The sequence below is a fragment of the Zerene cesonia genome, chromosome 15 (assembly GCF_012273895.1).
Source record: "Zerene cesonia ecotype Mississippi chromosome 15, Zerene_cesonia_1.1, whole genome shotgun sequence".
NCBI lineage: Eukaryota > Metazoa > Arthropoda > Insecta > Lepidoptera > Pieridae > Zerene > Zerene cesonia.
Genome location: NC_052116.1, coordinates 8,653,279 through 8,670,591, shown reverse-complemented (window position 1 = coordinate 8,670,591; position 17,313 = coordinate 8,653,279). Strand labels below are relative to the sequence as shown.

Below are 17,313 nucleotides of genomic sequence, written 5' to 3'. Positions count from 1 at the left end.
ATGTATGTGTATGTCCCTATCTGTGTTAAGCGCTTTATACCCATGTCTTTGTACTAAAACAATCAGTTTGAAGTCGAGTATGATTATTTTCTCTTCTCTTAAAACATTAAAAAAACCATCATAACTCAATCATAAAAACCTTGTGTATATTCTCTATACTCTGCAGTATTTAAAAAACATGTTTGAATTCGACTAGACACGCTCAGAAAGATTGAAAACATGCAAAAACTCAAGGATAAAACCTGCTAAGTCCTTCCCGAACTCGCCAAGAGCGTTTTCGTGTTACAAGTTTTATCTTAACGCAAACACAGCCACGTGTTGTGTTCACACGCTGTAAAAGCTTAAAGTTTTTGCGAGTGAACTTTTTATTTCTTTGCCGAATTCGAAAATTGGAGAAGTACGCAATTTTCGGTAGGGGAACGACACGACAGCATTATTACAATTTTTAAATGCCCTAGTAGGCAACTGAGTTGGTGATTCGCCTGGTGAGAACGATGTTCATTAGTAGTTCATACAAGTAACACGACTAGAACTGCATGAAATAATATTTATATGTAAACAAAAGAAATGTATACACAAAATAATGTGCTAATGTATTACATTGAGTATTTTTGTGTTTATTTAGTCTGTATATGTGTGCGTGTGTGTGCTTGTGTATGCGTTTTATACAAGAAAAGCAAGTAAAATGTTTATTAATAAATTTCGAAATAAGCCCGTATATCATACATGTTAAACAAGACGATAAATAAAACAAATACAATTATTAGTACAAATTATAATATTCCAATATGAAATTGAAACTAAAATTTCACAGAATTTCAATATCAAAGCATGCTATTTATTGGCTTTTAATTAATGTTAGTTGAGCTATGTATGACTTTAAAACATGTTTAGCCAATGTTTTCAAATTAATATAACGTGGAACAATAAAACAGTGGAGCGGCTTGTGACAACTAACACATCTTTTTAACATGTTTTCAACATGACAATGTGTTTTAACAACTAATTATTTAAAAATGGAAATAAACGGCCCGTGATAAAAAAATACAGCAAAGTGAACTAATAGCAAATAAGTTTCTGCTGTATCTTAAACAGAGCATTTATCCGTTTATTATGAAAGAAAAACAAACATACTACATCACTTTTATTCCAAGACCTTTTCTCAAATCACATGTATTGTTGTGTTCCATTGTTTCAATATGTTTCAACAACAAACAATTCTTGATTCCATCTCGGAATAAGCGAACGGTTGTCATTTTAAACTTGCGAGCAATGGCGGGAAGTTGCTGGTTGATTTCTTTCTTATTGCTAACACCGATCATTGTGGTAAGTTCTTATTCAATTAAATTTAACGGAACTTCTTGGAATGTTTACGTTCCATGGTTTGGGAGTGATTTATATATTAGACAGGTTGTAGATATTATATCAAGTCTAGATAAACAAAGTAAGCCAACCGAATTATAATAATAACGTATAAGTTTTCCATTTCTAGTTGAATAGCTCTCTAGCTTTATATTAGGAAGTTACTATTACGTATTAAATCCTTCCTCATACATTCTATGTCTTTGTTCTTTAATAGCCAAAATATGTATGGGCTTTTTCTCAAAATGTGTACAATATATAAGGTCATATGGTCTTTGCTCTGTATTGACCGATATGCGGGTATATAATTATATATATTACCTATATATTCAGGAAGCCTGGCGTAGCCATGAGGTCAGGCGGCACCCTCGAGGTTTAAAGGGGGACGTACATTATCACTCCAAACGTCACATGCTACCGCGTGAGATTGAAGCGAGGAAACGCTTCAGTACCCAGACTCCGAAAGACGGGAGGAAGAAGGTTGGTACTCACTTTCCATAAGGGCGTACATCGTAGGGCTATTTTGGGTCTGCATTGAGATTTGTACTCAACTACAGCGCTGTAAATGATAGTACTTTTATTATTTCGATCGGAATTCGACTAATTATGGCGTGTTTAAAATGCCTTAGATTTCTACTGCTAAAAAAATTGATTATCCATAGCTGTTTCATATTTGAACAAAACTTGACGTGAAGGTACTGCCCTACCTACCCTATGGAGTTTGTTGTTTAATGCTACACAATTTTTAAGTATCAAAGTATACAAGTTATTTTTTTTATTATTGCTTGTACATATTATTATGTGTCGTAGTTCTTAATTATTATATATACAAGCCCATTATTCAAAACTATCTGTTTGATATCTTTGCAATTTCCAGCCATCAGGCCACCTCAAACCACTGAACGAAGATGACATGGAAAATGATGAGGTAATATCAGTAGCAGTAGGCCCTCCAGCGATTCGACCTCAATACGAGAAAACAATAAAACATCCCTCCAGAACAACTACATCGCAAGCAATTAGTACAGGGACAAACATTGTTAAAGATGTATTAACACAACTAGGAAGGGAGTTCTTAACCCATCAAGTAACAGAAGACTTCGTATTCGGACAATATATAGGTAACTCTATGAAAAACCTAACCAGCGATTTGAAGCTGAAAATGCAACACGAGATATTGGAACTTATTGTTAAGTACCAGAAAGCACAGAATGGTGAAGTCGTGCCAACCACAACTGTACAGCCGGAAGAAAGTATCACTAACAGCATTTTGAAGGAAATTAAAGATATTAGAGACAGGAGAAATGAGACTGATGAAGGTTGGCCTGATTTTAGTAATTTGGCTAAAATAGTTGGTTAAATAAATTCTATTAAGATCTTGAGTTCTTTTATTTACTATGATAATCATACAACTTTATTTATTCTTTATTGTTTTTCGATCAATCAATATTGAGAAAACGTAACAAAATAAGTAATTTTCGAAATATGCAAAAAATAAAATACAACAAACAAAAAAAATTTTTACATAACATTATTTTTCAGATACAAGCATTTAAACACAAACCTAATCGCCAAAGCTTTATCATTTACTCAGTTTCACAAACTGAATACACTATTCATAGAATTCAAAGAACTATTTATGGGATAAATGGTCCACCGTCCCCTCATCCACAAATCTACTGAACCGATTAAATGCTCACAAACACTCCAATTTGTTAGAATCGGACCCAAAACCGTTTATGTACTGCGTTACTGCGTACTAATGGTAAGATGGAATTCGACCTTTTTACATGTATTCATGACATCGAGATATAAGGTATATAATAGGTAAGGTTACCAAATAAATAGGTAAGTAAATAGATTACATCAAATGTGAAACAGGTATGAAGTTATTACGTACTGACTTGCTTGCCCTTGGCTTCGCTTGCTAAAGAAAATTAACTGTTTTGTTGATTTGCACATTCTTAATATAGCGCAATCTATTGGAATTTATAAAATTCAAAGTTATTTAAATGTGCATCATAATGAATCTTCATATTCCGATCGAAATAATGTGGTATTTTGCTGTAGTGCAGACAAGAATCGAAAATTATATCGCTCCATGGCGATCTGAAAGAACGACAAACAAGCAAACATATTTTCGCATTTATTGGGTTATAGTACAATCAAGATATATAATAGTCTACATAAAACACTTGAACCCCATATGAAGCACGAGCGGAGCCGGGGTGACAGCTAGCAAAATATTCAAGTAATATCTGAAACCTAAGTACTTATTTTTAGAAATCTTTCACCACAATGAAGCTAGCCTTACATACAGAAAAGACCAGGCAACCGAAGTTCAGAATTGGTTGACAACGATCAACCGGTTGCCATGGTTACCGCAAATTGCGAACGAAAATTGCAAGTGTGCACGTTTATGTTTGTCTCGCATCTTGGATCATTACTGGGAACTGCTGGCTAATAAAACGTTTATTCAGCAATTGTTCCGCACAAATCATAGGAACGTCTGTTATCTCTCGTATTTGCCTTGCTTAATGAGGCTTTATCTCTCATTTAATATTAATGGGGGAATTGGTTCTAAATGTCTTACAAGAAATTTTCTTGAATGTGGTATTTAGATTGAATATGTACTTTGTATAACATTTAACACTATGTAAACAGTTTCATCGAATCTAATTATAAGACCTCATTTTTTTTATGTAGATCACTTTTATTTTTAATTTATTAATACTATATACGAGTTATCACCATCATCATCATGACAGCACAGCATGACAGCACTCTTTTATGTGAGCCCGCCATCTTTTTTCCATTTCACTAATTTGAAAGCAATTACAGTGAAGTACCAACGTCTGAATATCAAGCATTTCTAATTAGGAGTAGCTCACAAAGTTTTTTAATTGGACTCCTGGTTTGACCCCAACCTCGTTAAAGTTGGGGACACATTTGACTTTTAGCGTCACATTTGTTTTTTATCGCTGCCTTTTAACGCTTTGCCGAGACGACCAGATATTTGCGAATTAAACGAATTTCGTGTAAGTGGTGAGAGTAGTATTTTTTACTAGCTGCGTCCCGCGGTTTAACCCGCGTAAGTACGTATCCCGTAGGAATATCGGGATAAAAAGTTGCCTATATGTTATGACAGTTGTTCAGCTATCTACGTACCAAATTTCATTGCAATCGGTTCAATAGTTTTGGCGTGAAAGAGCAACAATCGCACACACACACACACATCCTTATAAACTTTTGCTTTTATAATATTGGTAGGATTATATTATACTAATTATGCTAATAAGTAGAATAGTAGGATTCATGAAATGAAATGAATTAAATTGTCCTGATATTATTCAATAATGACAGGATAAAATTATAATATATATATATCATATCCTTTTCCTTACCCTTCCCAGTCCTTTCCTTTATACCTATCGCCAATCCTTTCTTAATCCCTTCCCAAAAAGTCGGCAATCCATTTGTAGAGGCGTAAAAAAAAAAATAAATAATAATACATAAATAATACAATAATACAATAATACATCTTTACAACAAAATTAACGAAACTCTTACTATCTTTTCCTAAATGTAAATTATCAGTCCGTACCTTTCTTTTAACAAAAACTTATGATGAGACAGAGCACCTTCTTGAAATTCAAACATAAATATAAAAGTTCTTAATTACGGCTATTAAAAAATACTCGCTGTACACACACACACACACACACACACACACACACACACACACACACACACACACACACACACACACACACACACACACACACACACACACACACACACACACACACACACACACACACACACACACACACACACACACACACACACACACACACACACACACACACACACACACACACACATACAAACGCACTCACACACGTACATTCTCAAGAGTACATTCTCAAACTCCTCCACTTATAGGCAACTCAGTATATAGATTTTTATTTATTTTTCTTCTCTTAATTGTATTCAATTATAATTTTTAATAATAATGCTGTCAAATGGCTCAAATTGTGAATCTACTTTAGAAGCAAGCTGTTTCTCCTAAATACAGGTTGCCCTGCAATCTAGCTAGGGAAACACCGGCTTGATATATGTAAACTTTAAAAATATATGTAAGACAAACCGTTTATATAAACTAAATTGTAATTGCTATAAATTGTAATTTTAAAAATGTCAAAAATGTATGTATGTATGTATGTATGAAATAAATTGAAAATTGAAATTGAAATTGAAATTGAAAAATTGAAATTGAAATAAACCGAGTGCAAATAAACAAATAAGATATTACTTTAAATGAATAACATACATTTCTTTATTTAGACAAACATTGAAATTAGTAATAAATAATCAAATCGGCTAATTGTACATCCAACCTTCACAAAAATCAGTACGAAATCTGATTTATTAAAATAATTTCTTTCCTAATTTCAGTTTCACATTGTTTCTCCATTCTTTTCCTTAGTTATGTGCAGTTCGTTTAAACTGATTAATGTGCGAAGCTCTTAAAACGATTCAATTCTTCTTAGCGATATTTATGTTATAACAAGCTGAGCCGGCAAACGCTGTTCTGCCTTAGTCTTATCATTTAGGGGTATGAAAGATGTTGGCCGATTCTCATAGATACCGGATAAGCACAAAAATTTCATCAAAATCGGTCAAGCCGCTTCGGAGGAGTATGGAAACGAAAACTATGACACGAGAGTTTTATATATTTTAGATATATATAATATATAGCTAAGAAGAATTAATTGGTATACTAAATACATATACAAAATTCTACAGAAACCCTATATCAATAAAATATAGCAAGACCAAACCTTATAAAATTAGCTATTTGATTTTACGCTAGTATTTACACACTTAGAAATAAATTATCATATTTAGAAATAATTTTTTTTTAACTTAGACTGCAAGTCTCCCCGTGACTACGCTCGCTGTATCTGTGTGTTCGAAACGTCGGGTTAATAATATAATGAATAAATCGCGTTTAAAATCCGTTAAAAAGTTTTTAGCTACACATAATTGAAAACTATCAAAGAATCTCAAAGTATTCCAATACGAAGACTAACTTAAATAATTACGTATGATGACTACGGTCTGATAATAAAGACTGGCAAGCTAATATGTTAGTAAGACGTTCGTCAGATGGTTTTATTTATTACTAGCGATTCGCTCCGCCTTCGCTCGTGGTATTAAGCCAATCAATCAGGTATCACATACGTATCCAATGGTGAAAGATTTGATACCAGTGCAGTAGTTTTTGCGATTAGAGTACCAACAAACTCTTCAACTTATTTTAGTATATGTAATTGTAAACAAAAAAGGTGTGTGCGATTCACACACGATAGAAGTGACTTCAGTAAATCGACAAAAGAATGAGATGAATATATATAAAATATAAAATAGTATGTATTTTTCTGTCTCATTCTTTGCCGGCTTCATTCTACACATTTTTGTATTTGTGTCTCTTACCTGTCGTTTTTTCCGTTGCATCAGGTTTAAAATCACAACGATCCTAAAGAAGTTTCACTTCAACCCCTTCGCAACAATCCAGTTAACTTTTCAAATCTAGCCCAATTCTTTTCAACCAACCACTTGTTATCCGAAAGTCTTATTTAGCCACAGAAAATTAACACTGTTCCAGGCACCTCACAGGTAAAGGTTAGAAACACATTACTTCAAACCCTCAAAGCCTTTCGATTTCCCGTGAAGCCTACTAAGCTGGTATGGTAATTGCTAAGCCAGTAAAGCCACGGATAAAAGCAAACAACGATAAAAAGAAAAACTTGGTTAGAAGTGTGAATTAAAGGGATGGAGTCAGTGAGCGAGCTTTTATGATGAAACGACCTTTTACAGGCATAAGTACTAAATAGTGTTTAGTTTTCTTGTTCGGGGATGTATCATATTACTTATTAATTTAATTGTATTTTTTATATTTTTATAACTTTATAACATTTCTAATAAATATAGTTTCAACATGCATAAGTACTTAATAATGAAAATTGGGAATACAATCGGAAATATTGATTTTTTGAACAGTTTTAATGCATGACACCAATATATATATAATTTGAACATTAACTCTTCGCCCCGGCTTCGCTCGTGGTATATAGCCTATGTCACTCAGTGAAGTGGTACTTGCAATGGTGCTAGAATTTTTCTTGTTAAAATATTAGTGAGATGATGATGTTTTATGTTTATTGTCTGACACATTAATTCTGTCAGCTTTTTTATGAATTTTATAAAGATTTAATTGAATCGCTCAAAATACAGCCAAACCCTAGAGATAACCATGTAATGGTGCAACGGTAAATTAATTTTTTTCCCGCAGTAACCTCAACGGCATGAAAATCTACATTTTCTTGTATTTGTTTGTTTGCTAAAAGTTAATTTTAATACAGAACGGTACAGTCAATTAGGCTTATAGAACCCACATCAAAAATAATTGTTTTTATGTAAATTTCAAATTGGTTTACGAGCTAGCTATTGTCTGTGTCATCAATCGCTCAATATGTTATCTTGTAATACATATTATATGTTGGTTCTGATATATAACTCGTTAAAACTGTTTTTTTTTTCATATCATAGCGGGCAATTGAGCTGGCTGTTCGCCTGATGGTAAGCGATCACCACCGCCCATGAATATTCGCAGATGCAACGCCTAGCTGTTACAATATCCCTCAATATAAATTGTTTTTTTGACGAGACACGTTAGTATTTTATAATCTAGCTAGCAATCATCCAATGCCTGCGTTAGCACTTTTGTTGCTAGACGAATTGTATACGTTTAGAAATTAAAAACTTTTTAACGGAATTGAAACGCGATTTATTCCTTATATTATTAACCCCACGTTTCGAACACTTTACAGCGAGCGTGGTCACAGGGAGACGCTCAGACAGCAAGCTCGCTTCGAAACATCGGTTTAATAATATAATGAATAAATCGCGTTTAAAATCCGTTAAAAAGTTTTTAATTTCTAAATGTATAATACTCGCGTAAAATGAAACACAAGAAAATACTATGAATTTTATACGATTAAACTATTTAAAGAATCTCACTTCAAAAGCAAATTGTTTGTGTTTTAATAGTTTGGAAATAACATTAATTAGACTCCAAAATTCATTACATTAGATACACAATACAACGTGTCATTTGCAATTAAAGGCACGTAAAGCATTCTGTCTCGTCACATGGCATCGACAAGCTCCCTTCGCCATTTTGAAAGAGGAAGCAGCCGATATTGATGGCACAATGTACCCTGCGCCCTAACTAGATACACTTTACAACTACGATTGCCGACGTACGATGTTTCCATTCAACGCCATTTAACGTTGACCCCTCCCGAACCGTCACTCCCCTGTTTTGAGGAAACATGTTGCAAATGCTAGGGATCCACGCAAACTGGATGTGATGATCGCTCGCAATTCTATTTTTGCGTTCGCCAGAATCCGTATGTGGAAGTAATAAGGTTGAATTACGCTCGTTTCTGGTTCAGGTGCGGTTTCACGCTATTATTTCGTGAATGTAGAGAATAAGCTGTCGTAGGTGACGAATTGTAGGCTTTTCACAGTGCAGTACAAATTGCATGTTCTGAATACGGATGCGGAATCGGTGATTTTAGCTGGCTGCTGATATAAGTAATATTGGAGCGATTTTCAAGTGTCGCTAGGCAACTGTCGAACTGATGGTTTTGTATTTATGACTGACAGCTTATAATACGGTTTTTAGGCAATAATTAATTGACATGATGTTATATAGATGTAATAAACAGGGATTAATGTTTTCTATAGCTTTAGGAATCAGTTTTATCTCTGTTTGCAATAGTTTTTAAACACAGTTTTGTTTTGTCATCTTATATCGTAGTGCGCCTTAATAGGCACTAATATCATATAATTTTATAAAATAATATTTTTTTACAAAAAACTTCACATTATCACAACTAGACCAATTTTAACATCACATGGGAGGCACCAGCTTTCAATTATAATCGTTTCAGCCATTAAAAAGTTATGAGGTTATAACACAAAAATATACAGTCTAATTGACAACATCCTTCTTTTTTGAAGTCGGTTGAAAAAAAAGACTAATCGACTGGACAATTTTAACTATTTTTAACAATTTCGACTTTTTGGTTTTGCTACCGACTCAGTGAACCGATTTAAATTGAAATCTGGGGCCTCCCATGTTCTGTGTCTCTGCGAGTTGGTGCCTCCCATTTGGATCTAGCCTAACAATTTAAAAGCGCCTTAGCGTTTTGTCTAATATCGTTATTTATTTCGTTTGTATGCTATCTATCTATCGAAGATTGCCACCAAGCTCAGTACTTACACAAATATGCCTTTGACACCAAGAAGTAAGTAAGATTATACTGTACAAAGCATCACCGCTCCAAGTAATGGAATGCGATACTAATTAAAACTTCCCCAGGCGGGGCTGTCGGCGTTCCCCAACTGCGAACTTACCAATAGGTTTGACGTTGTCTTAGATAAAATGGATTAGTGAAGTGTGAATTAATATTTATGTTATATATAAAGCAAATAGCACGTAGTAGGGTAGTCATTATCGTAATTGAAGTAATACAAAAATGTGACGTAAAAAAAAAAAAAAAAAAAAAAAAAAAACAAGATTTTTTTTTATGTCATAGCGGGCAATTTAGCTGGTGGTTCGCCTGATGGTAAACGATCACCAACGCCCATGAACATTCGCAGAGGCTCAGACCTCTGAGAATGCGCTGCCCGCTTTTAAGGGATAAGGGATAAGAAAAGGATTGATGTCTGTAAAGAAGGAATGGACTGGGAAGGGATAGGAGAAGGAAATAGGCCTCCGGCTCCCCCACTCACCGTACGAAACACAATAGCAAGCTATTATTTCCCTTAATATTTCAAATTGTTTCTTTATCTATAACGTATGTTTAAATAAGTTTGTTTATTTTCTATGAACAATAATACCCATTTTGCGCCATATAAAAATAAAAATAAAATAATATATCGATATAATAACGGAACATCACTAACAATAGTGTCGTCCACGGTTCCCAACGCAACCCGATACTCGCTAGTACATCATTATAACTCCACAACTTTATAACTTTATAGTTACTATCCTCAATCGACTTCAAAGGCTGTGTAACAGAACAAAATCTTTGATAAAATTTTATCGATATCTCGTAGTATTTCCTCGCAGCGTTTTACTTGTAAATTTCTTTAATGAATATTTACACCGATTCTCTGTTGTTTTCTTTCCTCTAGTCAATATAACTACAAATTAAATCCTATCCTATTATTTAATATTATAAATGCGAATCGGTTTTTATGTGTTATAATTTAATATTGTCATTATTGAATAATATCAGGACAATTAAATTCATTTGATTGCATGAATCCTATCCTACTAATACTACTAATATTATAAATGCGAAAGTTTGTAAGGATGTGTGTGTTTGTTGTTCTTTGACGCAAAAACTGCTCAACTGATTGCAATGAAATTTGGTACGTAGACAGCTGAACAACTGGAATAACATATAGGCAACTTTTTATCCCGATATTCCTACAGGATGCGGACTTACGCAGGTAAAACCTCGGGGCGCAGCTAGTTATTGAATAAATAAGTAATACGCCAGAACTGAACGTCTAACTTGTACGATCTTTCGATGAGGATATTTAACATACATTACAACTGTTTATTAATTAAATAGCAATTACACTCGATGTGAAACATGCGTAACTCAAACTCAAAACACATACAAAAGACGTTTTGCTTAATAGTTTTGAGTTCACACAAAAAATCACGCGTTTAAGCCAAATGACAATAATTCGTACCCACAATCAAAGGAAATATTAATACAGTGTCTCAACGCTGAATATCGATCGTACAAACTTGTCAGTCACTGCAGACTAGAATCTGTTCTGAATTTAGTTCTAGCTCAATCCGTCCTTTTTTATCTCGTTAAAAAATTGTATTTATATCTCAACATAGTTCACATATGTGACCTTGTATAATCTGCATTATGTTTTGAGTATAATATGTCATTTAATTTTAAAATACATTATTCCATTCAGATTTCCCACCACTCTTTAAGCGCGTTTAATTACAAGAATGCAATTTACTTAATTGTTAAATAATTCATTAATAGTCACCCAATAAAGTCATTAATTAAAAACAGATGATCACTTGATTGCTCGTGAATCATTTACGAACAGACAAAAACCCAATTATGTCGCACTGTTTACAGAGTAATTAATGGCTGCCATTTTGAGATGCACATTTGGCGCGAATTTGCGCTAGACATTTTATTATCTGTAATTGTTTTGTAATTTATGCTCCCTTTTTTGATAAGCCACAAAAGTATATTATTAGGGTAAATATTGGTTCCTTATTTATTAATTTGTGTTAAAAACTTCGCTTAAATAATAATTGATTGGTATTTAAATATATTCTTTTAATAAAGTAAATATTATAATTTTCTACGAGTAGAGCCAAATTTGTATTTAAATGTTGTATGTTTTTTATGCATCTAGTAATTTTATAGAATTACAAAAGTCACTTTCTGAATAAATAGGTTAAGTTATGTGAAGTTATGTGAAAAATCTCCGGACTGTTTCTTTTATCTCTGACTGGCAAAGCCACGGACAGAAACGTACTATATGTACATTTTTTTTTTTCACTTTTGTTTATGGAATCGAGGATATGAAACAAGCAAACAAAAAGAAACATATAATTCTTTTTTTAAGTTTTTTTTTTACACGAATCTAAAGCAAAAATGGTTTAAAAACATTAATCCGTCGAAACCGAAACGTTCTCACGCGAGGTCCTTGACCGTAACTCACAATACGCATTTGTTAGTCTGATTATATTGACCTAAATGAAAAAATAAACACAATTATTTCTTTATGAATCCGGATGTGCGAACTTCCTTATTATTGCATATTTTTTTTATAAATTACAAGCATCACATTTTCAGTAACGAGGCAAGAAAATATTCAATTCTTTAAGCTTTGAAGGCCCGTTTCCCTATCCTTCCCAGGCCATTCCTTACTCAATCCTTTCCGTATCCCTTAAAAGTGAGCAGCGCATTCGCTGAGGCATTGTCTGTATGTAAATAATCTCTAAACCCAAACAACGCAATATCACATCACTAGTCCACACACAGTATCAGTCATCAGATATTAAACGACACTGACGTCACAGAGCACACACACCTCGCATCATTACAGCATCAATCAATCAGCGTCCAAAATTAACATTTGCGTCGCGGATTCTCTATTACCCGCTTAATTTTCCCGAAAATCCTGGTCAAACGAAGACTGGCAACACGTATGGATTATAAATGCTCTGAAACAATATAAGTGTTGCTTTCAAATGGCTTCAAAAAGAATCATGTTACAACTGTATTTGTTGTTTACCTTATAACTTTTACTAGGTGAATCGATTTTTGTGACTCCTTTTTTAAAGGTGGTACGTCCCATTTAAATTTGGATTAGGTCTAACAATTTGAAGGCAGTTCTTTGTTAAAAATAATTATTCGTTCGCCTGTAAATTACTTTTTAGAGACATTTCTTCAAATGATTATATATATATTTTGTTGACAAATTTTTCTAGTCTATAACTATGACATTTACATTAAAATCAGCAATTGTGGTATTTTTTTAATATTTAAAGAGTTAACTCCAAAAATATTGATGTAAATTTACATTTATTTAATGCAATAACACAAAAAATACTTTAACTCTTCATTCGAACCGCAAAGGATTGGAACATGCTTCCTGAGTCTGTTTCTCCACGAGTACAATCTGGAGGTCTTCAAGAGAAGAGTGAACAGGTACCTTCTAGGGAAGCGCGCTCCATCTTAGACCTCGATTCAGGTTATCATCGGGCAAGATCGTGGTCAAGCGCTTCCCTATGATGAATAAAAAAAATAAAAAATGTTACGTCTATATTATATAGAGGAAAAATTTGTATATAAGTGTGGTTGCCTTGTTTTCAAACAAAAACTGTTGGACCGATTTAAAAAATTCAGTGAACATTAGAAAGCGGCAACTTCACTGAGTGACATTTATCTTATCTTATACCTTTAAACGAGCAATTCTTGTATATATATATATATGGAATCTCGGAATCGGCTCCAACGATTTTCATGAAATTTAGTATATAGGGGGTTTCGGGGGCGATAAATCGATCTAGCTAAGAATTTTTTTTAGAAAATGTCATATTCGTGTTTTATTCGTGTTTTTTTTTTCCTGACATCTATTGGTGAATAATAATACTATTTTGCTTCGTAGATAGCTGGACAACTGAAATAACACATAGGCACTTTTTATACCGATATTCCTACGGGATACGGACTTACGCGGTTTCAACCGCGGGTCACAGCTAGTTAGGCTATAATATATGTAGGTACCACGAGCGAAGAACAACAAGAATGTATAATCCACTTATTTTTAAAAACAATAACTTATGACGTTTTGTAGTAACTAATTAGTATTCTGTTACGCAGTTTAAATTTTACAAAACTTATCCTCGTAACGGGGAGATCCCCGGTTCTTTCCCGCTAGGAAATTGATCGGATATAAATAAAAGTGGTACTAAAGATATAAATTCAATGAGATATCAGTTATCGCATAGATGAGATTTTTGTTAAAAATACCCGTATGATGACTTTTTAATTATAATTTAACTACCTTCATTCTATAACCGCGCAACCTTTGTAATATGGGGGTTTCTATGAGTCAAAGACCATTAAATTATTCAGGCGAAAATTTCATCTTCTCTTAAAATAACATAGTACTGAAGGTTTTGTTTGCGTAATCTGTTCTTGAAATAATATAGTATTGAAGGCTTTGTTTGTTTGAACGCGCTTATCCCAGGAACTATTAAAAAGATTTGAAAATTCTTTAACCGTTGGATATGTACATGGTTCCTGACTGCTATAAATTATGTATGTACCATATGCAAAGCAGTGACGGAACGCTACTCATTCATAAAACTACGGTTTTATAAATAACTTGCTGCACCGCGCGTTTAGCCCGCGTGCGAACCCAGGGGCGATAGCAAGCATTTATGTAGCTTATGTCTATTTGCTATAATAGTACTAGTTTTTTTAAAATCAATTTAGTGGTTTTTACGTGAGAGTTACAAACATCCATACATTCAAACTTACCAACTTTCGCGTTTATAATATTAGTAGGATAACGTAACAGTTTCATTTTTTATACATTTAAATATGTTATATCTCCACATAAACTTCATGATATTAATCAGGGTTTAAAACTATTACATTCTTATTGGCTGAATAAAACATTTTATTTATATGAAATCAGATAATCTATTTAAGTTTATTTCCTACTACATAAGCGAATAGCCTATAGAACAATTCCCAAAATAATTTCAAATATCCGTTCAAAAAGTGTTTTTGTGATTGATTATGCCCACGCGCAACATGTGAACCGAGGTAAACTGTATAGATAACACATAAAAGATTTAATTTCCTGTTCGAAGCACATGGCAATACCAATCTCGTGATCTCACGCCAGTATATATTTGACCTCCATCGTGTGTAGTTGTGTCACAATGAAATTATTTATCTGTGTATTGTTTTGTTTATTTGCGAATTCGCATTGTTGGGGACGCGGTGATTTGGAAAAGTATGGACCCTTCCAGATGGCGCTGCATTCGAATTTGATTAAATGTAAGTTTTTAATGGTTTTAATAGGTTTGTATTAAATAATATAGCTTTGTATTTTTATTCGCAATGTATTTTATTGTATTAAATTTATGTAAATAACTCGTGTACAAATCAACAACAATGAACTAATAAGATACAGTTAATTAACGAATAAATACACCTTCGAGACGGGAAGGAAATTTCAAATCATTTGTTATTTGCGTAGGTGGCCACTATTTGTAATTCCTAGTTCTAAGTGGGTACGTGTAACGTTTTTTTATTGTTTTTTGTTAAATGAATACTGGAAGATGAATATGATATCGTTTTAAATACGTATTTTTAATTTTTATTACGCAAAAATACTGGTGAGTGTTGCAAACGAGATTATTTTTTGTGTCTGTTTTAATATTTTTTTTTTGCTCTAGTATCAAACACAGCTATGTAATGGAAAGCTGTAGTATATCCTAGTATGTGTTATTTATCCTAGTAGTGAAAAATTACATTTTTGGTATAATTTTTTTAAGATAATTTATTTAATAGATTAATAAACAAATTTACTAGGTTACGTTGAAGTGGTGTTTTGTTTTTTTATCTTAACACTAGCGGTCCGCCCCGGCTTCGCCTAAAGCCTTCCTCAATAATTGGGCTAACTAAATCTGAATTTTTCAAAACGGACCCGTAGTTACTGAAATTAGCGCGTTCAAACAAACAAACTCTTCAGCTTTATAATATTAGTATAGGTTTCCATAGAAAGCATATTCGGCAAGTTGAAATATTTTAAATAAAAGCTTATTCAATCAATATTAATAGATTTAACTTTTTTATAAATCTATAACCGTCCATACAGTAACCTTGTATAAATCACATTAACCTTGCAACACACGCTAAGAACCTTACAACATCTATAAAAATAATAAAGCACGTATACAAATGGTTATATGTCGGTATGTAATATCATAGTATTAGGTCTGGTAGTGGAATAAAAGGAATTGGTGTTATTAAACATATAACTAAAAGATATTGAAACAATATGAAATCAGTGAACAGATCCCTTTGAGGGAAGCGCGCTCCTTCTTAGGCTACACCTTCGCTTCATAAGATCGTGGCCAAGCGCTTCCCCACCAATAAAAACATATGATCACCAATTCAATAAAAACTTTCAAGCTTGTTCAGAAACGTTTAGCGGTCTCTGTTTAATTATTTACAATGTTAGTCTCTATAACTGTAACAATGTTTATTTATTTACAATACTTTATGTGACAAAAATTAGTCTCCTTGGTACAGTGGTTAACGCGTGAGCTTAGAACCGAGGGGTTCTGGGTTCGATTCCCGGTGGGGACGCAAAAAAAAGTCTCAACCTGGCAGGACACAGAAGGCTGATCACCCACTTGTCCATAAAGAAAATCGACCAGTGAAACAGATGTATAACATCTGCTCCATACCCCGGTACACGAGACTTCTCTTATGTAACAAACTGAGAACCTCCTCCATTTTTGAAGTCGGTAAAAAATACAAATGTCACAATTTTGTTAGGCACGAAGAACTTCACGAACCCTCCAGAAGCACCACGATTTGTTAGTGATTTTTGTCTATCCATAGTGAGTCAGATGTCAGTACACAGACGGTCCATCATTGCAAATATCATATGATAATAAGATAACAACGCCCACATTAAAAGAAAACATTGACTCGTTTCTTATCAACAAATCAGCAATGAGTCAATCTGTCACTAAGATAAAATTGAGATCAACAAACGCTTATGTAAATAACTAGTTTTAATAAAAATAACTAAATTGCCTTGAAGTTTTCAGAACGAAATATTTAAATGTGACACGGGCACAGCAGGCAAATAGAAAAAGAATCATCGAAATCGGTTCACCACGTCGAATGTTCTGTGGTAACCCAAAAATTCGGTCTAATTGATATGATTTTGTCATGTTGTTTGAAAATATGTTTTTAATAACAAGCAATAAACATATTGAAGTTTAACGATCATCTCATCTAATTGAAGTCGAAGCCAACCAAGTCTGATAGTAGTGGATAATCGATAGATACTACCTAATAAGTGGACTCATTTTTTATAATATACTAGCAGTTTAAAATCGATCCAATAGTTTTGAGTTTATGCATTACAAACTAACAAACAGACAAACAAACAAAAATAAAAATTCTTCCTCTTTATTATTGTAATATTTCGGGAGTTGTAGTAAAACGAACTGTTCGGTGCCACGTTTTATTTCCAAGAGAGAGGGGCACAAAGGCG

General features: G+C 33.3%; 2 protein-coding genes across 2 annotated transcripts in view; both read left to right on the top strand.

The window, feature by feature from the left end:
* The first annotated feature begins 1,272 nt into the window (after positions 1-1,272).
* LOC119832517 lies at positions 1,273-2,722 on the top strand. Its single transcript, XM_038356178.1, has 3 exons — positions 1,273-1,326; positions 1,696-1,842; positions 2,240-2,722. Exons 1-3 carry the CDS (start codon positions 1,273-1,275, stop codon positions 2,720-2,722), a joined length of 684 nt encoding a protein of 227 aa, XP_038212106.1.
* Positions 2,723-14,905: 12,183 nt separating this feature from the next.
* The window catches only part of LOC119832671 (lipase member H-like), a 5,900-nt gene continuing 3,492 nt past the window's right edge, over positions 14,906-17,313 (top strand). Inside the window, exon 1 of the mRNA XM_038356380.1 lies at positions 14,906-15,074. Within this exon, the coding sequence (XP_038212308.1) occupies positions 14,957-15,074 (118 nt within the window). The 5' untranslated portion in view covers positions 14,906-14,956. The remainder of the gene's footprint in view (positions 15,075-17,313) is intronic.

Excerpts from the sequence above, each read along its gene's own strand:
- LOC119832517 (XM_038356178.1), top strand. The coding sequence starts at position 1,273 with ATGGCGGGAAGTTGCTGGTTGATTTCTTTCTTATTGCTAACACCGATC. Across the intron at positions 1,327-1,695 it reads TGCTAACACCGATCATTGTG|GAAGCCTGGCGTAGCCATGA; the intron begins GTAAGTTCTTAT and ends CTATATATTCAG. Across the intron at positions 1,843-2,239 it reads CGAAAGACGGGAGGAAGAAG|CCATCAGGCCACCTCAAACC; the intron begins GTTGGTACTCAC and ends TGCAATTTCCAG.